The following is a 19,889-nucleotide window of genomic DNA, read 5'->3' on the forward strand; positions in this document are numbered from 1 at the left end:
TTCCCTTTTTTGTTTCCAAATAGGGGTTTAAAAAAATGCATGTTAGTATTCTCACAACAAGAAAAGGATTTCTGAAAACTACTTCCTGAGGATTTCTGGGAAGGAAAAGAGAAACAAGGAGAGCTTGTGGCTCGTGACATCTGTAGCTGTATCTCCAAGGAAAGCCACAGCTGGGCACCTCCCCTGGGTGGATGTGTCCTGTGTAGGAAATGGGTTTTGGTGACCGATGGGAATGGAGTCATTTGTGGTAGGTGTGGGTTTTAAAAAGTTGCTTATTAGGGTATTTCTCAAGTGCATTGTAAAAGTAGTGGCTGATAAACTCTCTAAATGTGGTGGATGTTCTCTTCTCCAGGTGGCTAGGTGCACTAATTAGCTGTAATTAGCAAAGGGCTGCTTCAGGAGGAGAGCTCCATACCCAGCGTGACAGTGGTGCTGTGGCAGAAGCCAGGAGCAGCAGAGGTTCCCAGCAGGATGTGCCCTCCCTTCCCCAGCACTGCCTGGCCATGGGAAGGGTCAAGGCCTGCAGAAAACTTTGGGGATGTCACATCTGGAAAGCAAATTTCCATGCAAAGAGGGATTCCCCTCAGCAGGCCCTGGGTCTCTTTCTGTGCCCAGGGCTGGCTGGGGAATGCCCAGTTCCAGGGTGGCTTTGCATTTCAGTTTCAATTTACCAGTAGATATGCAAAGGGTTTTTTTTCTATTTCTGGACATAACGTTTTCATTTCACTGAAATAAATCCATTACTCAAGGTTGTAATACCTGTATCTGAGCTTTGGCTGGAAAATTACTCTTGTAATTTCCATGGGGATCTCAAGCATGATGTACTCAAGGTTCCTGAAATGCACTTTAAGAAGTTTCCCATTGCTTCAAAAGAATATTTCTTCCCCTCTGACTCTTCAGCATCTTTAGGATCTCTCAACTTTTTCACAAAATAGAGCCTGTACTTTATTTTTTTTGTTTTTCATTTATTTAATTATCTGTGCACTTGTCTTCCACAGGACTCTGTGGGAATCAAGGAAATATTATGTCCCATAATCTCAATTCTGCCACCAAACCCCACCCTAGTTTGCTTCAATCCATAATGCTTTTTATAGTCTACGGGGCTTATTATTATCTTTTCCAATGTGGGAATGTTTGATTTATGTGCCTGCTCCTGGAAGTTGCTGGAGGTATTTTCATGGAGATCATACCCTGCCTATATAAAGGATTAACAGGAGCTGTAGATCACTTAAGAGTTGTAAAGACTAAATGACTGACCTGCCTAGGCTTGGCAGGGCTTCCACCATGCTTGGACCTGAGAGCATTTGGATAAGGCACTGAGAGAGGATTTAGCTGCGTGGGAAGCCAGGGCAGGTCTCCAGCAGTTCCCATGGAGAAGATGGGCAGGAAAAGGTGCTGCTCCTTCCCCTGCCTGACTGGGAAAGGGTCCCAGGCTCTGGGGGGATTGGTGGACCCATCATCCCAGAAGTGGAGGAGGGCAGATGCTGCCACCTGCTCTGAGCCACACTGCTTGGCAGGTGGTTTCCATCAGAGGGTTTGAGTGGGTAGTTGGTTATAGCCAAGCTGGGGGGAGAGCAGTTTAATGATCCCACTTGAGTATTTACCCAGATCCCTTGGAAGGGAGCACTGTTGGAGCAGGTATGCTCTCCAGCCCTTGCTGTCAGCCTGGCTGCTTCTCAGCCAGTTGACACCTGGTTGAACATGGGCCAGCAGTGTGCCCAGGTGGCCCGGAAGGCCGATGGCATCCTGGCTTGTGTCAGGAGTAGTGTGGCCAGCAGGAGCATCCCTGGAGGTGTTCAAGGAAAGGCTGGAGGTGGCACTTAGTGCCATGGTCTGGAGATGTGCTGGTGTTGGTCATGGGCTGGACTTGGTGATCTGAAAGGTATTTTCCAGCATTGGTGATTCTGTGATTCCACCGTAGCCAGGAAACTGATTTGATTTTTTTTTTAGTGTTGTTTTGTTTTCTGCTGTGTTAAATACAACCAAGTCAGGACCTGAAAAGCTTCAAGTACCTTTTCTTTTTTGTTTTCAATTGCACATGAAAAACAATCCTCAGAGCAGGCAGAGGCACCCGGAAAGGGCAGCTGGAGGAGGGAGAGATGTGGGAATAATGACTGTGGAGGGAGGAAATCGTGTAAGGCTTTGCCAGCATCATAATGAGTCCTGCAGTGCAGATGAATAGAATGATCTTTCCCCAGCATGTCCCAGCATCCCCAGTCTGCTGGAGGCTGCATTTCCAGCATGGCTTGTCCCAGCCCCTCGTGGCATGTGGTGCCTGCCCGGGGCTGACTGCTCTGCCTTGAACCTCCAGAGCAAACAATGGCAACGAGGTGGCCAACCTGGCTGCAGGACTCTGCTCCTGACAGTCTCCTTGGCCACGGCAGCTTCCCGGGATCTCTTCCTTCCTGTCAGCTCTTTGTGCCACTGGTGGTTGCAGAGAAGCAGCCACAGCAGCTCCAGGACCTGCTTCCTGAAGGGAGCACCCGATCAGGCTCCCCTGGGTTGGGCTTGGTTAGGAGCTGGGTTGGCCTTGGCAGCGGATGGATCAGCCGCCGGTGCGGGTTCCTCAGGGCTGTGCTCAGCACTGCAGTGCTGCTCTGCAGCTGCTCCGACACACCATCAGATGTCAGGGCCCAGCAGTGTCACCAGCATGGAGTCCTGCCCGTGCAGGTGAGCAGCAGGTGGCTTGGGGAGCCCACAGCAACACTCAGGGATCTCCCAGGTACTGCGACCTCAGCAGCTCTGCTTGCCCGGCATCTCTTTGTCTTCAAATCCATCCCTAATAACACAGGGAGCCCCTCCTGCCCACACCAGTGCACCCTCACCCGTGGCAGCTGAGACATTGTTTGAAGAGCTTTTGCTGTGGTACTTTGTTACAATTAAAAGAAAAAGAAAAAAAGAAAAGAAAAGGCAAAATAGAGCTTTATTGTCAATTCTGCTGACTGTCTGTCTGCCTCTCTGAGGTGTTTGTCAGGGAAGTCTGCAGAGCTGTGTAGCAAATGATATTTTATTTTTAGGTTCAGAACAAATGCTATTGGAGGAGGGTAAAACCTATTGAAGTATTTGAATAGACATTGTGTAAGTTTTACTGACTGTTGATCTCCACGAGCACGTACCAGACACCAGACTTCCATGCATCTAACTCTGGTGTATTTACACATAGATATTAATGATTCAGTTTTTATTATAAAAGCAGAGCAACTCCATTGCCAACGGTGTAATGTGTAATACCTAGTTTGTATGCTATAAAATGCTCACTGATGTGGCCTGGGAGGTGAAGTGTTGCCTCTGCTGGAAGGTAAAGAAGTTCCACGTGGTGTTCCTGAGAGCAACCTCCAGAGCCTGAGCAGGATCTAGCAGAGGCACAGGGGCAAGCACAAAAGAAAAAAAATGAAATAAAATGCACTGCCTGGCCCAAGCCTTCATTGCCAGGCAGGATACAAATCCTAGCAAGTAACTTCCCCCCACAGGCAAAAGGAAAAAAAAAAGAACTAAAAAAAAAGACAGCAAAGGGAAGAAGAAAGGCTGCCTTGCTAAGCTGGAGTGACTCTGGCTTTCCACTGCACATCCCTCAGGGAGTAAAATAATGTACAGCATGTTTCAATCAGAGATTGGAAACAGCACTTGCTGAAATGGTCTCGGCTCTGCTGGCATTTAAAAAACCTGCTGGTTTAGCACCCTTGGCCAGCAGGGAGGGTGGGGGTCCCACCTGCCCCAGCACCTGGTCCAGCATGGGCTGCTCTGCAAGGCAGAGGTGTGGTCCCCTGCACACATCAGGCCCCAGAGGAGCTGGGCTCTCATTTATCATTTACTGGTTTCTCATTTACTGATCTTCTTTTCTGTGGTGCAAATCCTACCCCCTGAGTATTTAGAGGTTACTCCTTCTCTGAGGCTGGCAGAGATTCTTGCTAGAATCACATTCCTGTTGTGTGAATCAAATAGAAAATACAAATACAATAGAAACAGAAGCAGAGGGATCAGTTCTTGTTTATTCCTGTTGCTGGAACTAGGAGAGAGAAACTAATTAATTTGCTTAGGCTAGAATACAAATTGGAGAAACCAAATCAGCAGGTAAATTCTCTGCTCAGGGCCACCCAGTCAAAATAAATTGCCTGAATGGTGTGTTTTCTCCTTTATAAATCTTACAATAAAGACCATGATATGATCTGCACCATGAAGAGCAGCTGTCTGGTTCAAAAGAAGCAAGCATCCTTGCTGTCATTTCTCCTGATAGCTGGAGCAGCTTCACATTCCATTTTATAATCCTTAAGACACGAATGTACTAAGGCTAAAAAATTCATTAAACATTAATATAAAGCCTGTTTTAACTCCAGACTGTTTGCTTCCCAAAGATAATTGTTTAGGAGAAGGAGCTGTACTCCCTTTGTGGCTTTTCTTATATTTTTCCAAAACTAGTGCTCGAATTATGAAAGATAGGAATAAGTTCAGCAAAGTAAATTGAATCAAATTGCTGAAGCCTTGGGGAAGAGCTCATGCAAATGAATTAAACACATGAAAGTTCCAAGCAGCTGCAGAGTAAGTCTCAGTCTGAGCATCTCAGAATCACCCTTCACTAGCTGTGAAGTCGCTGCCTTGTAGAAAGAAACAAACAAAAAACCCCAACAGAAAAATAAACTCTGGCTACTATCATATATTGTAGTTTTTATCATCCCTTTCCTTTGCATTAAAGTTATTACCTGCAAACGTGTAACTCTGAAATGAGCAACCAAAGTTAATTTCCTTTTTCTGTCACTGGGTATCGTCTGTTCACAGATAGATGGGAATTCTCTATTTTAAAGACTACTTTGACCTTAAAGGTGCAGGAAACTCTCATTTTAAAGCTATTTATAAGGCTGAAGTATCTTATAAGTAAATAAACCTGAGAAAGAAGAAAGAGAAGACTGAATGCCAATATATGCTAAGAGTCCTTAAAGCAGAGCTGCCATGGAGAGGGGAACAGGGAATTATTGTGCCCCATATTTGGTTCATCAAATGGAAACAGCAAACAAAGAAAGAAAAGAGCATTATTACAAAATGTAGACAAGTGTTAAATGTTCAAACATTAAATAAGCTTAAAAGTAATGGGAGAAAATGATAGCAAACTCCTCCAGTAAAGGCCATTTGACACATCCCACATGCAGAAGGCAGAAAGTTCCTGTCCCAAAGCTCTGCAGTGTCCTCTGTGCTCTCCAGGACCAGTGGAGGATGCTGGGCCAGGAGGGTCTTCAGGCAGCTGCTCTTTGACCATCCTTATCCTGTTTTCTTTTATAGGCTGAACTAAACTTGGTGATCATTTTGTCTGGATTTAAAAGTGCTGGCTGTGAGGGTAAAGGCAGTAGGGCTAATGAGGTTATGGATATTGAATTATCATGGCTGAAGTGCAAGGAAAACCTGGAGACCTTACTTCTCAGGGTAGAGATATGACTGGATATTGGTAAATATTAGTTAATTTGGTTAGTAATTTCTTTGATGTCTGCTGTATATCATGATTTAGAAAGTACTTGGGAAGTACAAACACTTGTAAGACAGGGTGGTGAGGGGAAAACACAATAATCTATGGAAAGCAGATCAAGCTTGCTGAGCTAAACAGCTCTCCCTTAGAGAAAAGCTGAGATCTGACATGTTTTCTTTCCTAATAATAATTCTTTATCTTTAACCCAACAATTCCCTGCACAGCCACTGCTTTGGGAAACTATTGGTAAAGCAGAATAAGGAGGGCAAATTGCACAGTGAGGGCAGAGGAAGACACTGTTTTGTTGTATTCAAAGGGCAAAGATCAGGATGGAGAGAAGGACTAGTGGAATTTCTTATGAGTTTATCTTTGCTATTTTTTATTCTGTAGCTGGGCACAAAGAATAGTCATGCTGGGATGGAATGCTCTGATGACACAAAATTGGGGGATATTATCAATAGGAGGAAGGCTTACAGGATTGAGGATTTCTGGTCCTTTATTGGCAGTTATCTGTGGCTGTGCTGCAGTCCATGTACAAGCTAAGAATCTGGCATCAAAATTATACAAATCCATATGATATTTGGTCTATGAAGAGGAGGGACCAGGCTGGGATCGATGGGGTTTTGGATTGGTAGCTTCTACATCATCTCATTTGTCAGTCATTTTGTAGGGAGTCTCAGTCAGGGGCAATTGTCCTCAGAGTTCAGATCTGCTGTTTCATCATCCTGTACCACTGATGCTCTTCACCTCTCCTGCCTCACTTTGCTGCCACGTCATGGTGGTCCCCTCTCAGTGATTCCAAACTTGGTTCAAGACAAATGGTGATTATTACAGTGAGCTACAAATATGATAGCTGGACATTAGGGGCTCTAAACAATGTTGGTTTAATATGGCAGATTCCAAAACTTACCTTAATTTCAAGTATTCTGTGTTTAGCTGAATTCCTGTCTAAGCAAGAGATAGTGAGCAGCAGTACCTGGGCAATTATGGTTCCTAATTTACAGGAGCTGATCATAGAATCATAGAACTATTAAGGTTGTAAAGGACCTTAAAGATCACCAAGCTCCAACCCCCCTGCATGAGCAGGTTGCACAAAACCTCATCCAGCCTGGCCTTAAAAACCTCCACAGATGAGGCATCAACAACCTCCCTGGGCAACCCATCCCAGTTCCTCAGCACCCTGAGAGTGAAGAATTTCTTCCTGATATCTAACCTCAATCTCCCCTCTCTCAGTTTAAAACCATCACCCCTTGTCCTACCACTGTCTTCTCTGATGAAGACAGAGAGAATGAGAGAATCTGTTTGCAGCTTCCATTATGTGGAGAATGAAATATCAACAGTCTGAAGGTTGTTGGTATCTGTGGTGCAGCTATCAACCAACCTGAGGACATGATGCTCTTGGGGAGATCATGGCATCTAACCTGGCCTTGAACACTTTCAGGGAATAAAGCTCTTTCTGGAAGGAGATCCTCCATGAAGATCATTCTCTTGCAGAGCTCATCAGGGATTTTAGATTTTTATGGCTTGTTTTGACCTTTGCTCTTTTAACAGGGATGCAAAGACTTCACGTATCTTACTGGCACGGGAGGCTTTCAGGGTTTCTTCTTTCTCATGGGCTAAAAAAACATGTGCTACGTTTTTTGAAGAGCCAGAATGCCTTGTCACTCACGGGTTTGCATTAACTTGCAAACACATGCAGGTTTTTCATGGGCTTTACCTGATCTAAGTAGCTGTGCTGACAAGAGCTGAGTGCCAGCATTGTTCTGTCCAGCTTGCCCTTGTTCTTCTGCAGTGTTTGTTACCAAAAGGCACACGGGAGGGTGAGGTTAGGTTTTGGCACTCACAGTGTGTTAGCTGTATTTTATTTAGTTTGTATTTTGCTGGACTCAAAATTCTATCAGAGGTTGTAGCTGCAAAGCTAAATAATTTAACATGCAGTTTAATTCAAGTGATGGGGAAATGGCCCATTCTGTGCTTACTGGAGTATCCAAACTACCACCTGAGTGGAAAGAAAAGACTAACATATGATTATGTATTTGTTGAAGCCTGAAGGCAGCTGCTGGGATGGAGAGTGGAGGGATGTCTGTGCTGCTTCATCTCCTGCCACTGCAAAGTTAGGCTCCCCAGTGAAGAAGAAGTGGCTGCCTCAGCTCTGTGCCAGTGACACTGCTGCCCTGTGCGCTTCATCGAAACTGAGCCAGGGCTTGCAGCTTCCTGTTTCTCAGACTTCAGCCAGAAAGTCCTGTGTTTGGGGGCTGTGTTTGCTCTGGGAGGGCTGCAGGGGCTGCATCTCGAGGGGTAAGGTTGGTGAAGCAGCACGGAGCCTTGGAGTACTCAGCAGCTGAGGTCAGGGATCAGGAGGTGATGCTTTGGCTGAGATCAGGGATCAGGAGGTGATGCTTTGGCTGAGGTCAGGGATCAGGAGGTGATGCTTTGGCTGAGGTCAGGGATCAGGAAGTGATGCTTTGGCTGAGGTCAGGGATCAGGAGGTGAGAGGTCAGGGATTGGGAAGTGATGCTTTGGCTGAGGTCAGAGATTGGGAGGTGATGCTTTGGCTGTGCTCATCCCTCTTTCCAGCTGATTAAGATCTAGCAAGATTGGGTACCAACCTCTCCTGACCTCCCCTTCCACAGGTGCTGGGCTGTGCTGGGGATCCCTGGCCCTCCAGCTGGCTAACTGTCCCTCACCCTTCACTCACTGACTTAATTCCTGCTCTCCCTCCCTGTCTCCTACAGACCCCCCGGCCGTGGAACCCACCTTCCTGGAGATCCGGCAGGGCCAGGGCCGGAGCATCACCATGAGCTGCCGGGTGCTGCGGGCGTACCCCACGCGCGTGCTGAGCTACGAGTGGCGGCTGGGCGGGCGGCTCGGCCTCTACAACTGCAACATCATCAACGAGGCGGGCGCCGGGCGCTGCAGCTTCCTGGTGACAGGTGGGCTGGGAGGCGGGGCGAGGGGGAGGCCTGGGGGAGAATCATACAATCATAGAATCACAGGGGTTGGAAGGGACCTGGAAAGATCATCTAGTCCAACCCCCCTGCCAGAGCAGGGGCACCCAGAGCACATCACACAGGAACGTGGCCAGGGGGGTTGGAATGTCTCCAGAGAAGGAGACTCCACAGCCTCCCTGGGCAGCCTGGCCCAGGGCTCTGGCACTCTCACAGGAAAGAAGCTTTTTCAGATATTCAACTTGAACCTCCTGTGCTGCAATTTGCACCCATTACCCCTTGTCCTATCAGTGGTCATCACTGAGGAAAGCCTAACTCCATCTCCCTGACACTCACCCCTTACATCACCCCTTACATATTTGTAGGAGGCTGCAGGTGAGGCCGTTCCTGCTCCCACTCCTCACCCAAGAGGCGCGTCCCTCCGAGTGCAGCCGTAGCTCACAGCCTCTGGTTGGGATGCTGGGGAGGTTAGTGACAGAAGAGGAGGTTTAGCTTGTTTTGGTGGTTTGCTGATGAAGTCCTGCACCTGCAAAACCTAAACCTCCCTCCTCTGCAGGCACCTGTCGATGCACCTCTGAGCGAGGCCTGAGAGAGTTGTCGGGCAGAAAATACTTTCCATGTGAAGTTTGCAACAAGGCTTGAATTTCCTCTTTTCTTTCTGAATGGTCAATGAGCTGGGAGACTGAGGCAGGCAGAGCACAGTCTGCAGCAACTTCAGGCTACCTGAGTACAGAGAGGGGTTGAAATGTGTTCTTTTTCCCAAAAAGCAAAGGGTTTTGTGAGGTTATTGTGCCAGATCATAGACTCAGGGAGGATGATCTACCCGTGTTGTGTAATTAAGGTGCAGGACTGATATAAACTTTGTATGTCTTTTACCTCTAGCATCTGGAATCTGAATGTTAGAAGGATTTTTTAGGATGCAAGTCTTGTTACTTCTTTGATTGGAAATTAGTTGCCCTGGCTTGAAGACTCATCTCCCTGATCCTACAAACACCCTGTGCCTGCAGCAGGTGTTGTGCTCAAGCTGAGGTTGCTGGAGTCGCATCAGCTCTGTGTTCCCCATCTCTCTAGGCTGGTTTTCCAGGCATTTTTCAGAATAACTGGAGGGAAAAAGGCATCTCTGTTATATGAAGTACCTCCTCCCAGGGTCAGGAACCCCCTGTTCCTCTGCAGAAGCCAAAAGGGGTGTCCAGCCACCCATCCTGAGTCTCTCCAGAGCTCAGCACAAGCAGCCCCAGCCTCCCTAAGGATGTTGGAGCATTAGCCCCATTTCAGCTCAAAATCCCTCCCATCAGCTGCTTGAAAAGAGATGGTGGGAAAAGAAACTGACCAAACCCAGAAATTCAGCATATGGAAAGGAGAGGTAGCTAAAAAGGATCCGATCTTAGTTGGAATTTTATCCTTTTTTAACCAACTTGAGTCCAGCTACAATTGAGATTTTGCTCTTGGGGTTCTTGGCAGCCCAGAACCCTGCTGGTTTTCAGGGGAATGGGAATTATTATTATCAGCTTCAGTGCTACCAACAGGGAGGGCTTGGATTTAATGGAGGAGCTGCAGGGCACCTCTCAGGACCCTGCTCTGCACAGGTCCTGGATATCAGGGTAGAGACCCTCTCAACAAATCTGTCCTGGGAACAGAGGGAACAATTCAGCTCCCTGGTAATCAGTAAGATTTGATTTTATAGGGGAAAAAAGATGTGGGGCTGCCTTCGTGTGGTTCCTTCTTTTTTTATCTAACTTAGTTGAGTGGCACCTCAAGGGCAGGGATTTCATCAGGCCAGAGTGTGGGGCAGGGAGGTGGTGGGAACACAGCAACGTCCCCGTGACTGACGGGCTCTGCTCCTTTCAAAATGTAATCAAGCCTCTGGCTGACTTATCATCCCGAGCATGCGTGGAGGGAGGTATTTTCCCAGCCTCCAACTTCTCCAGATCTTTGGAGTTTAATCCAAAAGGTGGCTCTGAAGGAAACCAGAGGAACAGGCTTTTTCCTCCAGTGAGTAAATGCAGTTCAATTTCGTGCTCATCACACTTTGGACCCCAGACTGGGGAAACCTATTCTAAGGCAATTATTTTGCCAAGACTGGGGTGATCTGAGTGGCTCTCTGTGATTTATTACCAAGCCAAAGCAAAGCACACAACTGAAAATTAGTCCTGAAATGCTTTTATGATGGACTCTGCCTCACGTCCCTCCTCGTGCTTTGCTTGGCTTTAGTTTGTGCCATTATGCGAATTTATACTGTGTGGTTGTGTTATGGATTCAGAAAGTAACACCTTGGGTTATGACTTCTGTGCTTTCCTTAGTCTTTTAAGGCGAAAAGCAACATTTTTAGTCAACATATTCTTTGACACATGGCGTTGAAACTGCTCTCAGCTGTCTTGTGGTCCCAAGTCTCATCAGGACAGAGGACGCTGAAGCGCTGGGGAGCTGAGAACGTGTAGAGGAAAAATGAGGAAGCAGTTGAAAAGGAGCCTTACATTGCACCAGGGATGTGAACACAGAGAAGGAATGGGTCACTTAGACACAAGCATGGAGAAGAAAGCCACATAAATAACCCAGTGGCAGGAATCTAATGATAGTGGAACAATGGGAGTTGTTACAGCCTGGTTTTAGTTGGTTTTATTTCCAGGTTTTCCTGTAGCAGCAACGTGCTGCAATGCTCACGTTGCAGGGGCTGCAGAGCAGCATTGGCATGCTAAGAGAAAGGTTTCAGTACAGTATTAAAAGATGAAAAGATTTACACTTGCCCTAGGGTTTGCAAAACCTGTTTTTACCCCATTTGTATTTTGAGCCAGATTGGAGAAGATGCAAGCAAAATAAACCACAGGTGGGAAAGGGGGTTGATTGATACCAGGTGGGCTGATCTGAGGCAGATTTAACTTGCCAACGTCTGAAATATAAATAAGAACATACAAGCAAAATTGTATTTGTGGAAAAGCCAAGTTGGGTTTGTACTACTCACAGCTTCCCTATCTCTATATTTTATTCAGTGGCTGCTGGTGTACATCATACCCACAGAGTAACAGAAAGTACATCTCAGGCACTGTGTCATTCAAACCCTGCCAAGGCTGGAAGCAAATGGGAAAAAAAAAGAAAAAGAGATTAACAAAATGTCATGAATGGCCCAGAAGACTTCATGCAGGAGGAGGGAGGATTTGAGAGCTGGAGGAAGAGGAGGGTCCCCTCCCTAGAGAGGCTGTTGCTGGTGGTGGAGGCTCCACGAGAGGTGGACCTGGAGCCCTCCCAGTGTTGCATCCTGGCTCCTGCCAGCCCAGGTCACCCTGTATACACCTTTTGCAAAGCAATTTGGGTCTCTTCAAGCAAGGCAGGTTGAACTCTTGTGTTTTCTAGGTTTCCGAGAGGAATGATCAGAGAGCTGGAGCAGCTCTGCTCTGGGGACAGGCTGGGAGAGTTGGGGTGTTCAGCCTGGAGAAGAGAAGGCTCCAGGGAGACCTTAGAGCACCTTCCAGTGCCTGAAGGGGCTCCAGGAAAGCTGGGGAGGGACTTGGGACAAGGGCAGGGAGGGATGGGATGAGGGTGAACAGTTTCAGGCTGAAAGAGGAGAGACTGAGATGAGATCTGAGGAAGAAATTCTTTGCTGTGAGGCTGGTGAGACCCTGGCCCAGGTTGCCCAGGGAAGCTGTGGCTGCCCCATCCCTGGCAGTGTTGAAGGGCAGGTTGGATGGGGCTTGGAGCAGCCTGGGCTGGTGGGAGGTGTCCCTGCCCATGGCAGGGGGGTTGGATCTAGATGATCTTTAAGGTCCCTTGTAACCCAAAGCAGTCTGTGCTTCTATGACTCTAAGAGATTGGCCAAGCAAGCCCTTGCCTTGCTGCCAGAAGGGCTGGTGCTACAGTGGGAGCTCTTTAACAATATTCTGCTCATCTGGGGAGCAATTTAGGATTAAGATTACCCATAACTGAGGTTACTTGGTAAGTCTCCACACAACATTTTATCTTCAGCAGCTTAAAACTGGCTATTTGAACCACTTGCACTGAAATCTGCTGTGCTGGTGGCTGCCTCGGGCTGAATTGCTCATAGAAGTTGTTGTCCAAAGAGGTTTTTTTTAAAAGGAGGAAAACAACATTTTGTTTCATCCACGTTAAATTCTTGTAGCTGTTCAATCAGGGCATTTTTCAAAGGGCCAGACACACATCCTTGCATGATTCCTCACTTCAGTTCAATCTGTCTGTTGTTTATGGGGCTGGCTTGACAACGTTGTGAATAATTTGAGAGTTACTCTTTTAAAGAGTAATCCTAACTCTAGGTAGTACTAAACAAAGCTACTAGTGGCATCATGTTGCCATAGTTATTTTTACCAACTAACCTCTGATCCCACCATTGAACAATGTCAGGTTTGAATATTGATTTTGTGTTGTTCTGTTTTGTGGAATTTTTTTCAACATAAAATATTGCATTAATTAAGGAGCCAATCTTTAGTTATTTACTTACCCAGTCATGTGTCACACTTTCACTGCTTCTGGCCAAGAGCAACATCAAGCCAATCAGCTCGTAATTATCTCGGCTGTAATTGTTGGCTGCCAGCATGTCTGAATTACTGAACTGAAGACACAGTAGAGCAAACCTGGGAGCAGGCACGTACCCATGTCCCCAGTCTAGCTGGAGTTGTCTGCTCAGTCTGCCCAATATCTCCCATCTCCTGCCTTCCTTTCCCCCAGACCTTAAGGAAGTTGGATCTGAAGAGCTGGGCACCAAATCATCCCTTCTGTTTGATCCCAGCATCCAGCCCCAGTAGGAGCTGTTTGGTTCCTCTCTGGAAACCTCTTCAGCAGTTTCTGCCTGAGTGTTTCTTCCTTGTCCTTGGCACCACACACAGTATCACTGTGGTCTGTGCAGCATCCACCTGAAATCCTGTTGGAATTCTCATCCAGCCTTTGGTGGAAGTGGGGATGCTTTTGCCACAGGGGCATCAACTCAGAATGAATTGCAGACATTTGACATTGCAGGGTAGTGGGGTCTTCTCCATGGCCCTCTTACCTGAGTTAAAGTGTGTTCTGCTGTTTAAAGATGTAAAGTTTTCTTTATCTTTTTTTATTAGGGAAGCCTTTTTGCAGTGACCTAAGGAACAGAAGTCTGTATTGTTGGAAGCTTCCTATTTAAATCTGGGTTGTTTTTTCCTTAGAAGCTGTATGGAATTTGTGTAAAGCAGCAAGCAAAAGATCCTGTTTTACAGAGCCTGTTTGGAAGCAGATTTCATTGTACCTGCACGGCCCCAAAATGTCAGGATTTTGCCAGTGAGCTGTTTGCACCCTGCAGTGGTTTTTTGTTAGTGTGAAGGCAACTTCCCAAGCAAGGGAATCAGCTCAGTTTCCACTGGCTGAACTGGATGCTGGCTGGAAGACACAGCAATGCCTCAGATGTCAGTTCCATTCCTCACCGCGTGGTTGCCTGTCATGAAATGACTGACCAGTGTCCAAACTGTCTGCTTGGAGTGCTTTGTTGTATTTCCCTTTACAAACATGGTGGATTCAGCAGTTTTCCTCCCCATTTTCCAGGAATCTGTAGCTGTTGTGCCAGCCAGCAGAGCTGTTGTAGCTGGGTAGTCCCCAGCAGTGGCCAAGGGATGTTGGGCATTATTACTGAACCCTTGCTCACAATTCTTACTTGGGGTTTCTTCTAAAACCATTTGTTCCTCCTTGTGGTTCCAGCCAGTAATTGCCAGCAGTTGTTTTCAGCTTTGGGTTATTCGTGTGAGTTTAGATTGAGCAGTTTGGTTTTTTTGGTAATAGCTTTTGGATGAGTACAAGGACATGGACACATCAGGAATGCTCATTGGTCAGTGTGGAAATAGAAACACAGGGATAAAATATTTCAGAAGAACAGTCTTCCTAAACTACTGAAAAATTGATGAGTTGAAAGCAATTATTCACTATTTTATTTCCTCAATGAGATGTATGCCAGCACAGGTTAAATGAATATTTTCATTGCTTTGGGCTCTTCACACATTCACAGTTTTAGGGATCTGTGAAGGGAGCACAGTTTTCATAACTTAGGAGCAAAACCAGGTCCCTGGCAGAAATACCAAAAACTCAGATTTTGACCCATTTGAGGTGTGTGCCAATTCATTTTATGCTCATTCCTAAACAGAACTCTAAGCCAGAGCTGCAGCAGACACCCAGGCCCTGCCATTCCTCCTGCCATCACAGCATTCATCAGTCAGGGCTCCATCCCTGCAGCCCCCCCAACAATAGGGCAGCTTCTGCCAAACCAGCCTCTGCGCCTCCAACGTGTGCAAGTGTGGAGTAATAATATGATTTTCTGCTCTAATTCTTTGTCTGGGCAGCCTTACAGTAATCATGCTGTTATTTTAGCCAGGGTGTGAGCCTTGCTAGCCAGTAGCCTCCAGAGGGGGGTCAAAGCCCTGCCTACCCCTGTTCCAGGACAGTGGCTGTACTGTAGTCCAGGCTCTGCTGGCACTTGATGCAGGCAACCTCCTTGGCTCTTTCCTTGGAGATTTTGGAGGAATTATGTCAACTTGACAACATAAAAAGGTTCAGTGTTGCCAAACAGGCTTTGCCACTTCCCGAGCTGGAAGGCAGCAGGATTCTTGCTCCATTCCCTGCAACCTCCCAGTTGGATGCACCTGCCCATGCTAGAAACACCCAACCCCTCCAGTCATCAACTGCTGCCTGATTGTGACTTCAAGACAGGCATCTACTCAAGATCTAATCAGGCTCAAGAATCAGATGACAATAATTCCATATACTGAGGGTGTCACTCGCCCTCCCTCCTTAATAGGAACATTTCCAGTGATGTTTTTCAAGCTTAACACTAGTTTTCTCTCTCTTGCTGATGTCCTCAGTAAATCCACAGGGACACTGACTGCAGTCAATTAACACAAGGTGTGGATGAAAAACTAAACGTGTAAAAACATTTTTCCTCTTTTCTCTTTCCATTCCACACTGTGAAATTTTTATCTACCAGCAATAGTAAAGCCTATTTGGTTGGGACAAAAATGAGTGCAGTTAAATTGGGAGTGTCCTTATAATTTTAAAGATGGTCAATGATGGTCACAGGTGTGTCACTGGGACAGGCTGGGGACAGCTGGTGGTATTTGAGGAAGCTTATATGGGAAAGGCAAGTGCTGTGCTGGAAATACAGACATTGACTTAGAATAAATGAAATCATTCTCCTTGGTAGACACACTTCTGTTTCTCTTATTCTCATTTCCCTCAGTGGGAATGAAGGAATTATATTTTCTTTGTTCTCTTAAATATTTGTCTTTTTCTTTCAATATGTGACCTTTTTTTCCCCTCCAAACCTTCTGCTGTCAATATGTTTGGGCAGGGCAAAACCCTGCTTTGACTGAAGCCAGAAGAAAACGGATCCACTTTGGTGAAATCAAAATTTGTTGTGTAGAGTCAGCACCAGGGGGCTTGGGGCTCGGTAGATATTTTATTTTTCTGGATAAAAAGCTTCCCTGTTTCTGCTCTCTGCTTCTCTGATACTGTGCTGTCTCCCTGATCCACTTGTGCATCCATCTTCTGTGCCCTCTGTCATGGACCAAGTCCCCACAGGGATGTGCAGGAGCCCTGCAGCAACGTCCTAGTGCCCGTTAGCTGCTGCCACTCATTCTTCATCCAAAGATCCTCTTTCCAGTCTTTTTATTTGTTTATTTCAGGTGTGTGGGTTGTGTGTTTGTAGGGTGCTGTTGGTTTTTTTTCTTGCTGACTTTAGGTTTTGTCATTTTATCCTCCAGCTGCAGAGCAGGGCTTGTCTTGGCAGCAGGTGCCCAGGGAGGGCTGCGTGGGTTCTGCCACCTGGGGAGGAAATTCAGCTGAGCCATTTTCTCCCTTGGACTATTTGTTAGCCACTTGGTGTCCTTTCCCTCCAGCTTCAGCCCAGTTTAGTACTCGTACAATAGGAGAGACAGAAGGATGAGGAGGGGAGGGGTCTATGGCAGGTTGTTCTCTTTGGCTCCTTGCTGTCACCCCTCTCATCTTCCCCCTTCTCTGTTCATGTTCTCTCCACGCTGGTTTCAGAGGATGGAAAAAGAAAGTCACCTGAGCTCAAAGAACAGCCACACAAATATATCAACACAAAAATCTCTTTTAAAACACCTGACTTGTGATGAAAGGTCCTTGAATGCTCTGATCCTTCTGTATTTCATTGCAGTCCTGTGCTCCATCTGCTCCCTGCCCCCAAATCCTCTCTTTCACCTTCCCTGAGCATGAGAAAAATAGTTGTTTTTCTAATTCTTAATCCTGTCATAAAAATTACTTTAAATTTAAAAAAAAAAAAAAAAGAAAGATGTAGTATCAATACTCTCATGACTCTTTAACACCCAAGTTGGCCTGGAGCATGACCTTGTTGTCTGGGGACATTCCTGAAACCCAAGTGCTGCTTGGACTCTCTGCCAGAATATGAGCAGGGCACTTGTGAGTGGCTGCTGGCACCAGAGCCTGGAGCATTGACCCACTTAGTGCTTTTAGATACTTCATCTACCTCCAGATTAGCCATGATCTGTTCCTGAAGGGTTGAGATCCTTCTGGTGGGTTGGCCCTGGGTTACTTGGTGGTACTTCCCTGCCTGGCAGCAGGAGCTCAGCTCCTCACGGCCTGTCTGCTGCTGGTTACCCTTTTGGAACCTGCCCCCGTGCAAGGCTGAGCTCCAGGTCTGATTCCCTTTGCTCTTTATCTTCTTCTCCTGGGTGGTGCCTCTGAGAGCCTTGCATTGAATTTTCATCTCCTTGCTCATGATTTACAGCCTGAACAAAAATGCTGTGATGGCTGTTTGAGAAAATTGCTTTAAAACCATGCAAAAGTGGAAAACACTGCACTTTTTTTGTCATTTTTTCCCCCTTCTTTTTATTTTTTCTTTTTTTTTTTTTTCTTTTTTCTTTGAACAATGCAGTGCTAACAAGACCAGCTGCCTTATTTTCATGGTTGTCAAGAAGAGCAGAGCCTGTTGACTTCAGTGGGGTGTGCTACTATGTCCAGAAAACAGAATTTAAAACCCAAATCCAATTAAAATGAAATAAAAAAAAAACAACTTCTGATTTTCTGGAGAAAACACTGTGTTAGTATAGATAGAGAATCTTTTGTCTTCTTCTCTGAAAAGCAAATGTAAATGAGTGTGTTGTCAAGAACCTAATTGGTTGAGCTGTACATTAATTAGGTCAGTAACTTTGGGTAGTCTCAAAATGCCAAACAAAAAGGAAGGATATGTTGGGGCAAGTCCAGAGGAGGCCACAAAGGTGATCCGAGGGCTGGAGGACCTGTGCAGTGGAGACAGGCTGAGAGCTGGGGTGTTCAGCCTGGAGAAGAGAAGGCTCCAGGGAGATCTTAGAGCAGCTTCCAGTGCCTGAAGGGGCTCCAGGAAAGCTGGGGAGGGGCTTGGGACAAGGGCAGGGAGGGATGGGATGCAGGGGAATGGTTTCAAGCTGAAACAGGGGAGACTGAGATGAGATCTGGGGAAGAAATTCTTTGCTGTGAGGGTGATGAGAGCCTGGCCCAGGTTGCCCAGGGAAGCTGTGGCTGCCCCATCCCTGGCAGTGTTGAAGGGCAGGTTGGGTGGGGCTTGGAGCAGCCTGGGCTGCTGGGAGGTGTCCCTGCCCATGCAGGGAGGCAGGAACTGGTCGGTTTTATGGTCCCCTCCCACCCAAACCAGTCCAGGTTTCCATGATTCCCTGGTATCAGGCAGAGCACAGCCCCTGCTCCTCAACACAGACCAAGTCCTTCTCTCCATCCCATGGGCTGCTTTGCTGCAGGTGCTGGCAGCCCAGCTCTGCTGTTCCAGTGCACTATGTTTAAATTATGAAGGTTAGCCAGAAAGTGAGGGGTTTTTTGCAGATGAACTACAGGAACATTTTTGCCATTAATATTTATTCTCCAGAGACTGAACAAATTTCCAGAGGAAAAGATGCTTCTTAGAGTGAAAAAGAACTGATATATTTGGTCATGATGCAGCCCATGGCTTGTCCAAACTCTGCTGCTCTTTTATTATTACCTGTGGGGCAGAATCTGCTTTGTTTTTAAATATTTCACACTTGTACCAGAAGGAATATTAACTGTCCTCAAAAACTTATAATGTGAACAAAAGACAGAGAGAGTTTGTTGTTTTGATTGGGGAGTTTTTGTGTGTGATTGTTGTTTTGTTGTGGGGTTTTTTTGATGAACCAAATCTTTCTGTGGCATACAACAGAAATGACTTTTTAACAGAAGGAGAAAGAAGTTGGGGACCTTGAAAGATTAAGTCAGAGAGGTTAAAGACAGTAAAATGGAGTATGTTTTTTGAAAAATTGCTGAGTTCAAAGAAAACCTAATCAAACACTGAAACAACTTCTTTAGTGCAGTTAAACAAGGGTTTCTTTTCTCTCAGCTGCAGGATTCATGTTTGTGCTAATCTAAATAATTCATATGAATTCAGAAATGAGGTCCCATTAAGTCTTTTACAACGAGGTTATTTTTTCCCTCAATCAATTCTGTGGCCTGTAAGAATATATGTGGGCTCTGGGAAGAGCCCTCTGGACGTGGGAACTGTACTTTCTGGAGCAGAAGATTGGATGAGTGGCACAGTTATTTGTTAAATCAGCCTGAAATAGAGAAAAAGGTTGAGATTAATATATATATTTATTTTATATATAAATTAAATAATGAGCTAGATCCAGGGCAGTCAACAGGTTCGTGGCCTCATTTTAGGAAGGATGTGGCCCTGAGAAGCTTGACAGGGACAGAGGAAGCTGGAGCACACCCAAACATCTCTGCTCTCTGGGAGCCCAAGCACCATATACAAAGGTGAAAACAAAATTGGCAGGAGAGGATGGAAGTTTCTCCATCCTCAACCAACCTTGTCCCCAAAGCCAGTTCAGCACACCTCATAGTCTGGGAATTGACTCATTGCAGAGTTCAGGTACAAAGGGCTCCCTTGGCTTCAACACTGAGTTGTTTCAAGGTTCAGTTTTTAACTGCATAAAAGGATGTCCCCTCCCTGGAAATGTTCAAGGCCAGGCTGGATGGGGCTTGGAGCAACCAGGTCTAGTGGAAGGTGTCCCTGCCCATGGTGTTGGCATTGGAACTGGATGGTTATTAAGGTCCTTTCCAACCCAAACCAGTCTGTGATTCTGTGAAAAGCAAAGGAAAACATTTTAATTTTTTTTCAATTGAAATTTACTTTTCACTTTCAGTTACAATTAGAATCAACAGTAAGTTGGTCACTTAGTGCTCATCATTAACTTAGTACATCTCTTTTCAATACACCAGTTCCAGTATTGCAGCTTTTATTCTTGTTCAGCTGCACTGTTGGCTTCTGTTGGGTGGCATCAGGCTGTGTTCCTTGTCCCTCAGGAAGAGCAGCTGTCCCTCAGGACTGTCTCAGCTGGCCTTGTCTTCCTGGTCTTAGCTGTGCTGGACATGTGTGTCAGGGTCCCCAGAAGAGGGTGTATCAGTCTTCCACTGAGGTTGTCCCCTGGGGCCATGATGCATGTCTCCATAGAGGCAATTCCTGGCTCTTTGAGGAGCATCACTGCCTCTCA

The 19,889-nt window shown here is 46.2% G+C and overlaps 1 protein-coding gene across 1 annotated transcript in view; it reads left to right on the plus strand.

Moving 5' to 3' along the window:
• Positions 1 to 19,889, plus strand: part of MDGA2 (MAM domain containing glycosylphosphatidylinositol anchor 2) — a 330,656-nt gene that overhangs the window by 248,042 nt on the left and 62,725 nt on the right. The window contains exon 9 of the mRNA XM_010001201.1: positions 8,188 to 8,385. Within this exon, the coding sequence (XP_009999503.1) occupies positions 8,188 to 8,385 (198 nt within the window). The remainder of the gene's footprint in view (positions 1 to 8,187; positions 8,386 to 19,889) is intronic.

This window comes from Chaetura pelagica, unplaced genomic scaffold (assembly GCF_000747805.2).
Source record: "Chaetura pelagica isolate M959 unplaced genomic scaffold, ChaPel_1.0 scaffold206, whole genome shotgun sequence".
Lineage (NCBI taxonomy): Eukaryota > Metazoa > Chordata > Aves > Apodiformes > Apodidae > Chaetura > Chaetura pelagica.